Raw genomic sequence first — 15,112 nt, forward strand, 5'->3', positions numbered from 1 at the left:
CCGGTTGACCCATGACCTGTGACGTCACATGGGGATTTGCTAGGTCCGGTCCTGAATGAGCCTGGTATACTACTCACGGACCGCTTGTCCATGTGTGACGTCACGTCAACAAGACAACCGTATTCGGTCGATGCATCTAAGGAATTTATACCAAACTGGAACATTCACAGCTTGGACAATTCCAATTATTGCAGATCCGTATGCAGTAAGTTGAGGGGCACAACATCCGGTGGGGATGAGATAGACCAGATCAGAACCAGCATTAACGATAACTCAGTTAGCCAAATCTTTTGGTTGACATTTAGAAGAACATCTCTCAGGGTGTATTTAATCATCAGGTGTCTTCAATGCACAATCGCTGCCTCGCATTTATCAACGCAAATGGTGGTCACACCTGATATTGACATTATTAATGGAGTTGTGACACCACCCCTTCGTTCGGGAGTGTCGCTCCGTCTTTTGTTACCATGTCTGGGTTTTGTCAATGATTTAGTTTTGATACACAAATAACCAAATATCATGTTGTTATTTTCAATAACGTAATCTTTACATCACTAATACACCGCTAATATTTATAATATACATCCTGAAAGTTTAACTGACTTTTTCTTCTTAATGTGTTTTCACAGTTACGCTTTACTTGGCAAGAAAGGGAGCACGTGTGCTGAGGGTTACTTTCCATGACACCTCCTCGTGGTGTCATGAAATAACCTGGATCTGTACACTTATACCTGACAAATACTCCCCCTATATCAACCATCACAAATTCCGACAACAGTTACCTGCGTTGAAGGAGCAGTTTGCAACTCATGGACGCCTGACCAGCATACAGATCGACCAGTGGATGTTTGTCTTCGGACACGATACAGAGGATACAGCCTGGGAGATGATGACAGGATATGAACATATTAAAGATATAATTTTGAAGTTTCTTCATGAAATCCATGCACAAGTGACAGATATCGAGATGGAGTCAGTCATAAAGAAGGTAGATGCGTCAGCAGTGAGTAAAGACCAAGGTATTGTATTGTACTTGTATACTTGGAGTGTATCATGTTTGTCTTTGTACTGATATATGTGTAAGAATAGACTATTGTATTCAACTTGTGTACATGGATGCTGTTTTATGTCGTCAAACGCTGGTCTGTTTGTGTATGTAAGTTGTGTGTATTGATCCAGGCTTATTTCAACTCAATTAAGTATCAAGCACGAAACGAGTAATCTGCAAATCACTTGCCCTTAAATTGGAAACATTGTATGATGTCAGGATATTATGTTTAATCACTGTTTATTTTTCACTCAATTGGACCAAATATCATGAAGTGATCACGCGAGTGTGTTTGAGGTGGTAAATATCCTGTATTTAGAATGCACATTGTATTTCGCGAGCCTAAGCAAGCTAAATACATAGTGTTTATTCCTAATATGTCATGGTGTAGTGGATAGAGCATCTGCCCGGAGAGCGGAAGGTCGATGGATTGATCCCCCCTCATATCAAAGACTTTGACACATGTACTTGTTGTTACCCTGCCTAGCGCGTCAGTTAGGGGATAACACAAGGGCTGGTGTGCCAGGAATCAGTATGCTGGGGTATTCATGTTAAACTTCGGCATGGTATCTCCGTGGGAAAGCACTGAAATTTGGCATTAGTCTGGACTAGTACAAACAGCCACACATAACCATTCACAGCTACACACATCCTGGAATTACTGTCTTCATCAGCTGATAAGCGTCAACAAATACAATTGCAATCCTTAAGTGAAGGCCCTAAGACTGAACCCTGTGGTACTCCTGTCATAACAGTCTTTAGATCAGAAATAATAACAAAGTTTTGGAATTGGTTTTCCAAATAACATTCAAATCATTTAAAACATAAAGTTATTTCTTTGGTCTCATCGTACAATTTGCCCTTGAATATAACCGTGTGAAATTGGAATGACCAGTCCGTGTTTTTATATAGTTTTTACCATCCGTTGGTGTAACTCGAGTTTTTAATCATTGTATTGTCTATTTCACATTAGCTTACCCACCTGAACTAGAAAGAGGCCAGTCTGCTTCATCCGTTCAAATGTTTGCAAAAAGATTCAGAGTGACAACAATGCTCTCCCGGGACTGTATGACAAGAGGGATGACTTCAACTTTCCAATCGTCAAATTTCCCTTCATGTCGAGCAATAGTCCTGTTGCTCAAGCTTTTAGTGTCCACATATCACAGCTTTTGAGGTACAATCGAGCATGCTCTTTCTACCGATGATGTCCGATTCCCTATTTTGATTTGTCCCATATGACACCTAGTATGATCACCATTTGATAATGATTCATAAAAAATGCTCACGAAATAGTCAGTCGTACAATCGACTCTGCTTCTATGGAATGTATTTTGTCATTTTTGTTTTCTCAGCAGATGTAATACAGCAGATACAAATATCTTTATCATGGGTTTAAATTTTACGTTATCAGATGAGTGATGTTTTCTCTTTGCGATTTTATGCAGGCGAATACTATTTCTCATTGTTTACCCAAAGTTGACCAGAAGGTTAAATTGTAACCATTTTGTTAGCTATAAGCCGATCGTATGCATTCATGATACATTTCGTGACATCAACTGCAATAGTATTAACATTATCACTAGAGAATAATTTATCGAGTTCAATATTATTTATGGCAAAGTTAAAACCATCAGTATGTGCTTGCGAGTAACATATATTTACTTTTATAATAATAATGAAGCTGTTTCGGAGGATACTATTGCGGAATGACGAAGTTGGGCAATGGTCTATATAGGACCTAATACCCTGGAGTCTAAAGGGTAGCTGAAATCCGGGAATAGAAACATCCACGTTTTGATTTCTAGCGTGTAGCCATGTTTCAGTTTCTGTAACATCATCTGTTTCAGTGTGCCATCAAGTGTGTGAACATTTAAACGCATTATCTTTAGTTCTTGATGTTCTGGTCCTGAGTGCGGATGAACACCTGTGCAGCATGACAAAAGAAGTGATATAACGATGCACACTGATGGGTTGGTTTCACGCAGGATAATGTATCTGACTTTGTCTTGCCGTGGCTGAGGTTGGAGGTTACTGTGCTTAAGTTGACCCATGATGCAGCTTCTTTGTTTCCAAATATCTCAAAGTCGGCTGGGATCCAAGTAAACGTCCTTGCCCTGTCCTTGGATTGTGTTGTCAGTGGCACGCAGAATACATCTCATCTTCAGTGCCATGATAGATGGTTTCTTTTCATCATTTGTTCACAGAAACGTTGCCCAGAGGGACGACGGATCAAGACGTTCTGTTCTGCTCCAAACATGAGGATGATGTGGACTCACCACACTTCCATCCCCAGGAGAGGCATGGTGACGTCCCACATGCCCAGGAGGACGAGGACGCCTCTCATCCATATGTCAAGAAGGACGAGGACGCCTCTCACCCATATGACCAGATGGACGAGAACGCTTCTCATCTCACAACTGGTATAAAGCAGTTCGTTCTTGTTTGTCTAGATTGTTAATTAGATGGTTGTACATGCGATTGCATTAGGTGAACGCCAACTTGAAACACAGAGGTTAACACAGAAATCAAGGGACACAGAAATGTGAAATTAGTAAATAACCACAAACGAACAATGGACAATTGAACAATTAACAATTATAATGAAACACACAGTTTATATTTTTTTTTACAAAATGCCACACATAAATAAGAATAAATAATGGATCAAGGGATCAGAACTACCAGTAACTGATCTCAAATCATGGCTTACGTAACTGTCTTGACATCTTTGTTGACCAAGTTTAGCGTTGACAGGACGGGAATAAAGGTGACATGCATTGGCTAACTCCGGTGTTGCCAGTGAGTAGATAGAGCTGATATATGCTCTGCCAAAAATGAAACGCAAAAGTAGTTAAATCATAACAATCTGACAGAGTGTTTCTGATATCCATACAAACTTAATGTAACATTTGAATTGGTAATTTCTGCTTAGATCGGGATTGATTTGTGTGGAAAGATTGAAAAATCGCAAAAACACAATGGCTTGAGAGCTTGGCGCCAAAACACACCAACATGGCATGTACTTGTTTGTCTATGAAAACGTTTGGATTTCATTGTTATGCTATCACAATCAAACAGCAAGTGAACAGCGAAAGGGCCATGACTGACAGAAGCCCCACGCAACAACGCCATCGGCCAACTGCAAACAGGTGAATCATCTTTACCTGTAGCCAGGTTTTTTTCACGTAGCACAATTACAAGACAGTGGAAATGTTATCAGACACACGGGTCAACATGTGACCTTCCCTGATCCGGTTGACCACGTATCACTACTGGAGCACAGGACAGATTTATACGGCTATGCCACGAACGTGGAAAAACAACCACGGCCACCTCTGCAACTACGGCAATACAAGGATTCCGTAGGGTATTAGCCCAGAGAGTGATGAACCTTTTTGATGGATCTGCATCGTCGGCTGTGACGAGTCACGTTTTATGCTTTCCCGTGAGGATGGTATAAATCGTGTTTACAGGCGTCGCGAGGAACGTTATGCACGAAACTGCATACAGGAAGTGGACAGATTTGGTGTTGGTATTGTGATGATGTGGGCAGCCATCTCCTATATACTGGATGACCAGACAAGTTACCTTCACCCAAGTTTCTCCACACCTTTCAGTGTGACGTATTCACATACTTCCAAATGACTACCAGAGTGAATGTAATCCTAGTATTTGGTCATGAATGAAACTGTAGAATCTGTCAAACTTGGATATTTACAAATAAGATCTGTAAACTGTGTCTTACCTTTGCTTTATTTCGTAGGTAGTGTAACGAAAACTGGAATGAGTGGCAACAGCAGGGCAGAAACATCCATTTCAGCCGGGGAAATTCGTACAAAAGAACTTCATCAAGGTATGACTGAACATGTCTATGCCTTTTCAGTAAATCAATCATGGACTTTCATATCTTTCATGGACGGTTTCGGATATATAGTTATCAAGTAGAAATGTATGACCTTCATTCTGTGTCGCTTGTTCCAATCCTAAAGTGGAGATATTCTGAGGAATGCCAGGGATTTCATTGTGATGTGAGTGTTTGATACATGCTGGGCAGATGTATGCTAGAAGGTGAAGGTAGCTGTGATAATAGTTTACTTATGGTGTCATTTAAGCCTATGAATGTGTTTGTTTTTCTTCTTTTTTTGAGATAACAGAACAGTTAACAGTACGATTATCATCAATCTCCCCTCTGGAAAAGCTGTTTGTGAATCATGCTGGAAGGCCAAACATGAAAATATTCCTCAACCGACCGATATTGACATTGAAACTGTAAAGACTCTACTGAATGAACTGTTTCCTGATTCACTGGTACGTGTTCGGTGGGAATGTATGGTGTTTTGTTTTGAACATGAGTCCATGGAAGATGCAATGGGTATGATTGTTCAGCATGCAGACATCAAGGAGGACATCCTACACTTCCTGCAGGAGCTGGACCCATCAATTGAAGATATCGTGATGGAGGTGGAGGTGCGGGAGTTGAGTGAGTTTGCGGAGCAGGCAGCACAGACATCAGGTAATATTGGTACATCTTCATAGACAGTATTTCTGTAATCTACATGATTTGATTCTCACCAGCAGTGAACCAGCAGTATGTCCCCATACCAGACACCTCTCAAATCAAATTACAGTATATATTGTTTATAAGTAATGTAATATAAAGTAAACGTAATCAAAGTCGTAATACCTTTGCAATTTACATGGAAGTGCCCACATATGTATATTTGTCCCACTATATACTGCCATGTTGTCTGGATTATGATGTTTCAAGCATATTTATATACACTCGCTTTGCTACTTGGGGAAGAATACCCCCAGGGTAAAAATATCCACGTGGACAAAGGGTGAAAAGTGGTTGTGTTTATATACACTGGTTTACTGTTTAGGGTAGTCATTATAATATCAATCAATTGACTTCATTTGAGTCAGTGGAGGGGTTAAGATTTAGTGCTTGGAGAAGGAGAAGGCGCTGTTTGATACAGGCGTTTGCTTTGGCGAGAAACTCGTCTTTTCTACAAGAAAGATTAATTTTGATGAAGGAAAAATGCAAAATCTGGTGGAGCGATATTGTTTTAAAAACATTTAAAAGCGTTTTTTAAAATGATCTGCCTACAATTTGAGCCACATTAGCACCGTTCATCAGACGTTAGAGGTGAGGTGAGGTGAAATTGGGTTTAACGTCGCGTCCAAGATTATTGCACTTATATAGCGACGTGCATGCACGTGTATGTGTGTGTGTGGCTGCTTGTACTAGTCCGGACTGATGCCGATTTATAGTGCTAGCTCACTGAGATACCATGCCGCAGTTTAACATGAATACCCCACTCAGACACAGTATACTGACTCCGAGCCGACCAGTCCTTGTTTTAGCCCCTTAATGCCGAGCGCCAGACAGGGTAACAACAAGTACAATCTTTTAACGTCTTTTTGTATGACGCGGCCCGGGATTGAACCCTGGACCTTCCGCTCTCCGGGCGGACGCTCTACCACAAGACCACGGAGGCGGTCTTCAGACGTTAGAGAGTCATTGACCCCTGAACATGGCATTGCTGTAGGTGTGTACTTCTTGGCCGAACTATTGGTAACTTGTTTGGAATAGCCAGGTCAACAGTGTGTGCGACGACATATATCAGAGGATGGTCCATGTGGTGAAGCCTTGAAGGTGGCAACAGATGGTTACAAAGACAAATGGAACTTTTCGAACTGTGCAGAAGCAATATATGCTACAAATGTTCCCATTATTGCTCTAAATGATTGTCATGCTGACTTTGTGAACAGAAACGAGTGGTACTGTGTGTGATGATAAATACGACTCAAAGCCTACCTATTGTCCTCCTGGCTCCTGTAACCACTTACCAATAGAGGACAGTTTACAGCAGAACGATCATACTGCAACTACCGTCTAAGCAGTGCCCGCATGACGAATGCGAACGGATTCAGGTGGTCCAAGGGGATGGAGGCGAGTCCTCAAGACGGTTGATCCTTGTGGCTGCAGCTGTCGCACTACACAACCTGTGTGAAAACAAAGATCGGTCCCACCTACCAGACGGGCATGCTCAGTCCAATCTGGAACCACAGACAACGAAGGAATCCCACTTGCATGTGGCACCTCCATCGGATATGCATTGACCCTTCAGTTTTGCAAGGACCACTTTTGGAGGAGAACGTGGATATTAAATTTTATTTGAAATGAAATTTTGTGGTTTGATATGTACTGAACTTAAAACGTCCAATTATTTAAATGACTTAACTGAACTACATGTTCATTTTTTTCGGTAATAACTTAGTTGATAGATGAGACAAGCGTGTTCGGGTATCAAACCCGCTCAGTTAGTTGAACATTATCAAACGTTACAGCCATCACTCCAGTGTTGACAGAGAGTAGATGGACTTGACATTTGCATTCACTCACTCCAGTGTTGACAGTGAGGAGATATACTTGACACGTACATAGACTCACTCTAGTGTTGACAGTGAGTAGATATACTTGACATGTACATTGACTCACTTCAGTGTTGACAGTGAGTGGATAGAGGTGACATGTACATACACTCACTTCAGTGTTGACAGTGAGTGGATAGAGTTGACATTTGCATTCACTCACTCCATTGTTGACAGTGAGTAGATATACTTGACACGTACATAGACTCACTCTAGTGTTGACAGTGAGTAGATATACTTGACATGTACATTGACTCACTTCAGTGTTGACAGTGAGTGGATAGAGGTGACATGTACATAGACTCACCCCAGTGCTGACAATGAGTAGATAGAGGCGACATGTACATTGACTCACCCCAGTGCTGACAGTGAGTAGATAGAGGTGACATGTACATTGACACACTCCAGTTATGACAGTGAGTGGATAGAGGTGGCATGTACCTTGACTCACTCCAGTGTTGACAGTGAGTAGATAGAGTTGACATTTGCATTCACTCACTCCATTGATGACAGTGAGTAGATATACTTGACACGTACATAGACTCACTCTAGTGTTGACAGTGAGTGGATAGAGGTGACATGTACATAGACTCACTCCAGTGTTGACAATGAGTAGTTAGAGATGACATGTACATTGACTTACCCCAGTGCTGACAGTGAGTAGATAGAGGTGACATGTACATAGACACACTCCAGTTATGACAGTGAGTGGATAGAGGTGGCATGTACCTTGACTCACTCACGTGTTGACAGTGAGTAGATAGAGTTGACATTTGCATTCACTCACTCCATTGATGACAGTGAGTAGATATACTTGACATGTACATTGACTCACTTCAGTGTTGACAGTGAGTGGATAGAGGTGACATGTACATAGACTCACTTCAGTGTTGACAGTGAGTAGATAGAGGTGCCATGTACATAGACTCACCCCAGTGCTGACAGTAAGTAGATAGAGGCGACATATACATTCACACATTCCAGTTATGACAGTGAGTGGATAGAGGTGACATGTACCTTGACTCACTCCAGTGTTGACAGTGAGTAGATAGAGGTGACATGTACATAGACTCACTCCAGTGTTGACAGTGAGTAGATAGAGGTGACATGTACATAGACTCACTCCAGTGTTGACAGTGAGAAGATAGAGGTGACATGTACATAAACTCACTCTAGTGTTGACAGTGAGTGGATAGAGGTGGCATGTACATTGACTCACTCTAGTGTTGACAGTGAGTAGACAGGGGTAACATGTTCATTGACTCACTCCAGTGTTGACAGTGAGTAGATAGAGGTGACATGTACATAGACTCACTCCAGTGTTGACAGTGAGTAGATAGAGGTGACATGTACATAGACTCACTCCAGTGTTGACAGTGAGTAGATAGAGGTGACATGTACATAGACTCACTCCAGTGTTGACAGTGAGTAGAAATAGGTGACATGTTCATTGGCACACTCCAGTTATGACAGCGAGTGGATAGAGGTGGCATGTACATTGACTCACTCTAGTGTTGAGAGTGAGTAGACAGGGGTAACATGTTCATTGACTCACTCCAGTGTTGACAGTGAGTAGATAGAGGTGACATGTACATAGACTCACTCCAGTGTTGACAGTGAGTAGATAGAGATGACATGTTCATTGACACACTCCAGTTATGACAGTGAGTGGATAGAGGGGACATGTACATAGACTCAATCCAGTGTTAACAGTGAGTGGATAGAGGTGACATGTACATTGACTCACTCCAGTGTTGACAGTGAGTAGATAGAGGTGACATGTACATAGACTCAATCCAGTGTTAACAGTGAGTGGATAGAGGTGACATGTACCTTGACTCACTCCAGTGTTGACAGTGAGTAGATAGAGGTGACATGTACATAGACTCACTCCAGTGTTGACAGTGAGTAGATAGAGATGACATTCCAGTGTTGACAGTGAGTGGATAGAGATGACATGTACATTGACTCACTCCAGTGCTGACAGTGAGTAGATAGAGGTGACATGTACATTGACTCACTCCAGTTATGACAGTGAGTTGATAGAGGTGGCATGTACATTGACCCACTCCAGTGTTGACAGTGAGTAGATAGAGACGAAGTGTGCAAATATATCTGTATAGCTGCACATTTATGAAACTCCGCCTCGTTACCTGGAAGTTGATTTGTGATTGGCCAGTACTGACCACGCCTCTCCCGCCATGTACACCAAAAACAATGTAACACAAAAATAACATTGTGTCAGGTCAACATATCCGACTTTTCTTTAACATAACCACCACAATGAAGTACAGCGTTGATGTAACATTTCGCCTCTATAACAAATCTTCATAACCACGTATTTGTATCCTCAAAACCAAACAGCATTCTCCCTCGCCGTTATGTGGCTTATATATTTCCGATACGGCCTCAGATTGAATTCTCCCACTCGCGCACGCACTCCCACTCGCGTTCAGATTGAACTCACTCACTCACTCACTCACTCACTCACTCACTCACTCACTATAAAGTCAGACCATGATTTACTTCATCTTCCTCAATTAATGTCCACGTTATTATTTCTTTACACAAAATGAATTCAATATTTTTCACACCAATGTTCCTATAAAGTATAGCTATTGCTATTATGAATAACAAATAACCCTTGTGAATATAATCTAAGCGTAGGTATTCTCTTTACGAAAGGCGTCATTTAATCACATTATTATTTACTAAAATAAAGATGCACAGTGGTAAATTTGGTAAACCAATGCAGTAGGCTTAATGTAGATCGTAGCCAGCAATTTGAATCAAAATGAGGCCAGTTTACATATTATTTAGCTGTCAGCCAATGATCGACGCTCCTGTAATGTTTACACAATACAATTAAGAATATTATTCATGTTCACTTAATTTTCATTCCCTGTGATATGTAAGTTTAAGGATTCAATGTCGTCATTATTAAATCTATCTTAAAGTGGCGGCTGGTTTGGCTGGTGTAAGGTTTGGGCCTAGGTCAACTAGCGCTTGATCTGTACAAACAGTCGAGCGCCAAACTATGCCATGCTCCTAGCCAGACACGTCACAATGACGTCATAGGTCGCACCTTGGCGGCCGTAGTGTCGCCGGTCAAGGCATTTCATGACCGGCAGTGAGGTGTGTCACTTGTGTTAGGACGTAATCGGTGGGTAAGTCATCAGTTTCTACGTTTAGGAAATTAGATGAAACAGAAATTGTAAATATAGCAATATTGATGTACAGCAGAATGAATGTTGTAGGAATCAGGTGCTTGCTTCACACAGTGTTTACACCAAGACAGTTGTTTAGCCTGTCACCGGGGAGAAACAAACGTCTGGATGTAAACATTTATAAATGGCGTTTTAACCAACAGGCTTGTTCGATTTTATCACTCTTTGTCACCTTATTTTGTCACATGTTTGTACCCTTGTTCTTTATCAAACCAAACACCGTCTAACACATGAAGTACTGTTGTGTCGGCTGCAGTTTCGGCCTCAGATAGTAAGCTGATCTGAGATGATTGTAATACCGCCATCGCTCGGTACATGTAAATTATGACAGTGCTACATAGGAAAGTTTGCCCGACATAGAATTACAACTGTGTTGCACAAGCTCCGAGTCAAGTAGACCTGTTGCTCTTCGCATTGCTTTATCATTTCATTGTCAAACCTGAAATATCAATCTGTTTCAGGACGTATGTCGACATTTGAATTTAAGGAATTACCAAAAATACCATAAACACTGCAACCTGACACACCAAACGATGTAAAATTATGCCCTGAGTAAACGCCGCATCAAACGTAAAATAATTATTTTTATTACATACCTAATGCTCCCTTGCCAACAGGACGATTATTTGTGTCCTTAGAAAATAGAAACCTCTCGATTGAAATTATGGCAGTGTTTTCATAGACATGGCAGAGGTATCGCCTTAGACGAAAATAGATCTAATTGCAACAATTTCAGTATACATAATGCAGCATTAAGTTAGAGTCTCTGAATGAACATTATCTTCTGATTAAGACAGACGTTGAAATGTACGACAAATTTATTACTACACTGGTGGGCGCCAGTCCGTTCTGGTCAAAATCTATAACGGTGTGCACTGATTCCCATAGACAACAAACACCTGGCAACTATACATCTGATTAATGATTTTATCATATGCTTGATTTTCAATAGAAATTATCTCAAGGTAGAGATATTGTACTAACGCTTTAATAGTCAGCAATTTAGAATGCTTCTACACATATAGATCTATATTATTTTTAAAACATTCCAAATCAGATTTCCCCAAACTGCTGATGTGTTACTTAGACATCTTATCTTCAAACATGGTAGGAGTCTGTCATGTCGTTTCAAATTCATTCCTTACCCCTGTTTTCATTGAACCAATTCATTTATACACAAAACAACCCAACCACAGATTCTGTTTGACAAACTGTTGCAGGAAACTGTGATTGTTAGAAAGACATTATCAAGTTTCTCGTATCAAGAATCAGTTCTTTTAATTTTCAATCAGACCTCATAATATAAACTTCGTGTAATTTTGACTTTCAGTTTATTTCTGTTGTAAAATTAAAGACACACGGGGCAGATGGGCAACAATCTCGGTGTGTTGTACGAGGTATTTATCCAGGATTCTAAATTAAGACGGATTGGGAACAAAGTGTTATTTCGTTCAAACTTTGGATTATTAAGTTCTTAATTTCTTAAATTCAGTTGTTTTGTTGTAACGTTGTATTTAACAATTGTAGAATCAGTGTAATAATATAAAACAAAGCATTAAAACTCTTCCTGTGTGTTGTCCTGGTATCAGTGGAATACTGCTTACCCCTACAAAGCTGTACGTTTAGACGAATTAGTTATAGATATATTAACATGGATCGGGAATGTTTTTATTCCGATTTGGGAATCTTTACTGACATTTGCTGCCGAATATCGGCTTCTGAGCAGGTCCATATTTATTAATCCCGTGTTACTCTATATTATGTCATTTACAAATTTGGTTGATGCATGTCATCGCATCCCGATTGCTTGGAACGATGCTCATGATGTCAGTCGCTCCATGGTCTGGTCCAGCCTCGTTTATTTACTGACCGCTGTCACATACCTGAAATATTGCTGAGTAAACAACAAACAAACAAATCATTTATAGCCATTTACCAATCACTGAACTAGACCTACCTAATATTTAAACCTTTGCTACAAACACATTCATGAGCGAACATTTTAAGGGGCAAAATATTTGTCGAATGGCAATAAGTTATCTGAGGCCAGTATTGATTATGCTTTTCCGATGCTATATATAGTTTTCTGACCACCATATTCTGTTTCAGCCTCGAGTGATCCGAGTTTGAACCCACTTGTGAAGGGACAAGATTCTGATCGACACGGTAGGTGGGGGAACCCAGCATGTGGTAGATCGTATCATTGTCCAACTTTGTATGATATTTGGTAAGATCATCATGTCAGCCAAGGCTAGGGGGATTCTACTCCGAAAATGTCCTATAAACAGTCTCTGCAATTTGATACATGTTTTATCCTATTAATTTATCAACAAATCAACAATTGCACTAATAGTATCATCATTTTTTTCATAAAGATCAATTCAACAAGCAGGTGTAATGACACGCCAGAGAGATGAACAACAGTCTATACTTGTGTTGTATTTTTATGAGAGTCATTTAATCTATTTGACAATCACAAAACTATATATTTACACTTTTGCTATAATAAACGTATTTCAAATCTAGTTCTGTAGTAAACGTTTCAAAAGGCTTCAAATTTGTGGAATGGCAATAACTGGTCTGTGGCCAATATATATAATGCTTATGTGCTAGACCTCTATATATAGTTTTCTAAACAACATATTCTGTGTTTCAGCCTCGTATCAACACTTCGAGGTGTGAACGCAGTAGATGTATGACGAAGATGTCTGGATGTGTACAGAGTGTTACTTTGTGTTACAGCGACTCCATCACAAGCAGACCGCGACCTCTACCACGCCAGCTGGGCCGGGGACCTGGAGGAGGTGAAGCAGCTCCTGACTACACCGGGAGTCGACATCAACAGTAGAGGAGAGTGGAGCCAGACACCGGTGATGAAGGCAGCATACAAGGGACACAGAGACGTGGTGAAGCTCCTTGTGAGTGAAGGGGCCGATGTGTCACTGGTGGACGAGGTCGGTGGCAACACCCTTCACTGTGCCTGTATGAGAGGAGATGTGGAGACGGTGAAGTATGTGCTGTCTCTGCACGTGGTGGACATCAACAGTAGAGGAGGGAGGAGCTGGACACCGGTGATGTGGGCAGCATACAAGGGACACAGAGAGGTGGTGGAGCTCCTGGTGAGTGAAGGGGCTGATGTGTCACTGGTGAGCGATCGCGGTTACAACACACTTCACCTCGCCTGTCTGGGAGGAGACATGGAGACAGTGAAGTACGTGCTGTCTCTGAACGTGGTGGACATCAACAGTAGAGGAGGGAGCAGCTTGACACCGGTGATGGAGGCAGCAGAGGAGGGACACAGAGACGTGGTGGAGCTCCTGGTGAGTGAAGGGGCTGATGTGTCACTGGTGGACATGGTCGGTAACAACATCCTTCACCTCGCATGTATGGGAGGAGATGTGGAGACGGTGAAGTATGTGCTGTCTCTGCACGTGGTGGACATCGACGCCAGGAACATCTCGGGGGAGACAGCGGCAGACATGGCGAGATTCTGGGGACATCAGCGAGTGGTGTTGGAACTGCTCGTGTCCCGCGGCGCTCAGTGACGTCAGTGTCGTGTTTGTGTAGACGGTGGAGGGGGACATGTTGATACAGACAGTGACGTGGTGTGCCGTGCACGTCGTCGTGTTATATATTCCCGGATTTGGTGAGAATGTTTGTTGTGTTTGAGGAGAAATAAAACTTGTTGAAAATATTTTTAGATATTTTTTTCATTTGTTGTGTTTTGAACTTCGCATGATCAGGTAAGAAAATTGTTGCCTCACTTAACTGAGTGTAAATATTGATGATGTGTGATTATTATGTGAACACAGCATCTCGTACTATAATTAGTCTGTGTAAATTGTGTGTCACAAGTTTATAATTAAAAATGGAACACACGACAAACTTTGTTTACGTCTCGCTGCACTCTGTGACCTCAGACTGAGCCGAGGTTCGCCCATCTGACGTGGCGCCAAATGTACAATGGCGGTGACGTCACACTGTCCATGACGTCACGGCATTGCGGTGAAGGTCGTGCACCAAAGTGACCGGCTGTTTTCTCTGCCAAAACAGGGCGGCACAAAGCAGGCTTCATGGCATAAGCATACAACACATGGACTTTGTAGTAGATATAGTCTAACAAAGGCAGATATATACATCTATTTCTATGGTGTTACTTTTAATGTGCAAATTATTGCTGTTTGAATTTTTTTTAAATAAAAGCGTCAAAGCCTTTTCCGTAATCATAAGAAATCGCTGTCGATTTTACACTTCCGTCTATATCATGAGCGTGTGTTAATCCCTCATGGTGCCTGGCGGTCAGTCGCAGTTTCCAAATCGTAACATTGTATCAAAAGTGTAACAACGTTCTTATTTCTTCACACAGTGAAACCAAATAAAATAACATGAACTAGCGCTG

The 15,112-nt window shown here is 41.4% G+C and overlaps 2 protein-coding genes across 2 annotated transcripts in view; both read left to right on the plus strand.

The window, feature by feature from the left end:
• Nucleotides 1-13,365, plus strand: part of LOC124119967 — a 39,012-nt gene extending 25,647 nt beyond the window's left edge. The window contains exons 4-8 of the mRNA XM_048391781.1: nucleotides 630-1,019; nucleotides 3,253-3,468; nucleotides 4,812-4,901; nucleotides 5,196-5,561; nucleotides 12,823-13,365. Of these exons, the coding sequence (XP_048247738.1) occupies nucleotides 630-1,019; nucleotides 3,253-3,468; nucleotides 4,812-4,901; nucleotides 5,196-5,561; nucleotides 12,823-12,944 (1,184 nt within the window). The 3' untranslated portion in view covers nucleotides 12,945-13,365. The remainder of the gene's footprint in view (nucleotides 1-629; nucleotides 1,020-3,252; nucleotides 3,469-4,811; nucleotides 4,902-5,195; nucleotides 5,562-12,822) is intronic.
• LOC124119968 overlaps nucleotides 1-14,407 on the plus strand; it is a 185,632-nt gene extending 171,225 nt beyond the window's left edge. The window contains exon 11 of the mRNA XM_048391780.1: nucleotides 13,456-14,407. Coding sequence (XP_048247737.1) covers nucleotides 13,456-14,258 — 803 coding nt within the window. The 3' untranslated portion in view covers nucleotides 14,259-14,407. The remainder of the gene's footprint in view (nucleotides 1-13,455) is intronic.
• Nucleotides 14,408-15,112: the final 705 nt, after the last annotated feature.

The sequence above is a fragment of the Haliotis rufescens genome, unplaced genomic scaffold (assembly GCF_023055435.1).
Source record: "Haliotis rufescens isolate VD_foot unplaced genomic scaffold, xgHalRufe1.0.p SCAF_98, whole genome shotgun sequence".
In the NCBI taxonomy this organism is placed as follows: Eukaryota; Metazoa; Mollusca; class Gastropoda; order Lepetellida; family Haliotidae; genus Haliotis; species Haliotis rufescens.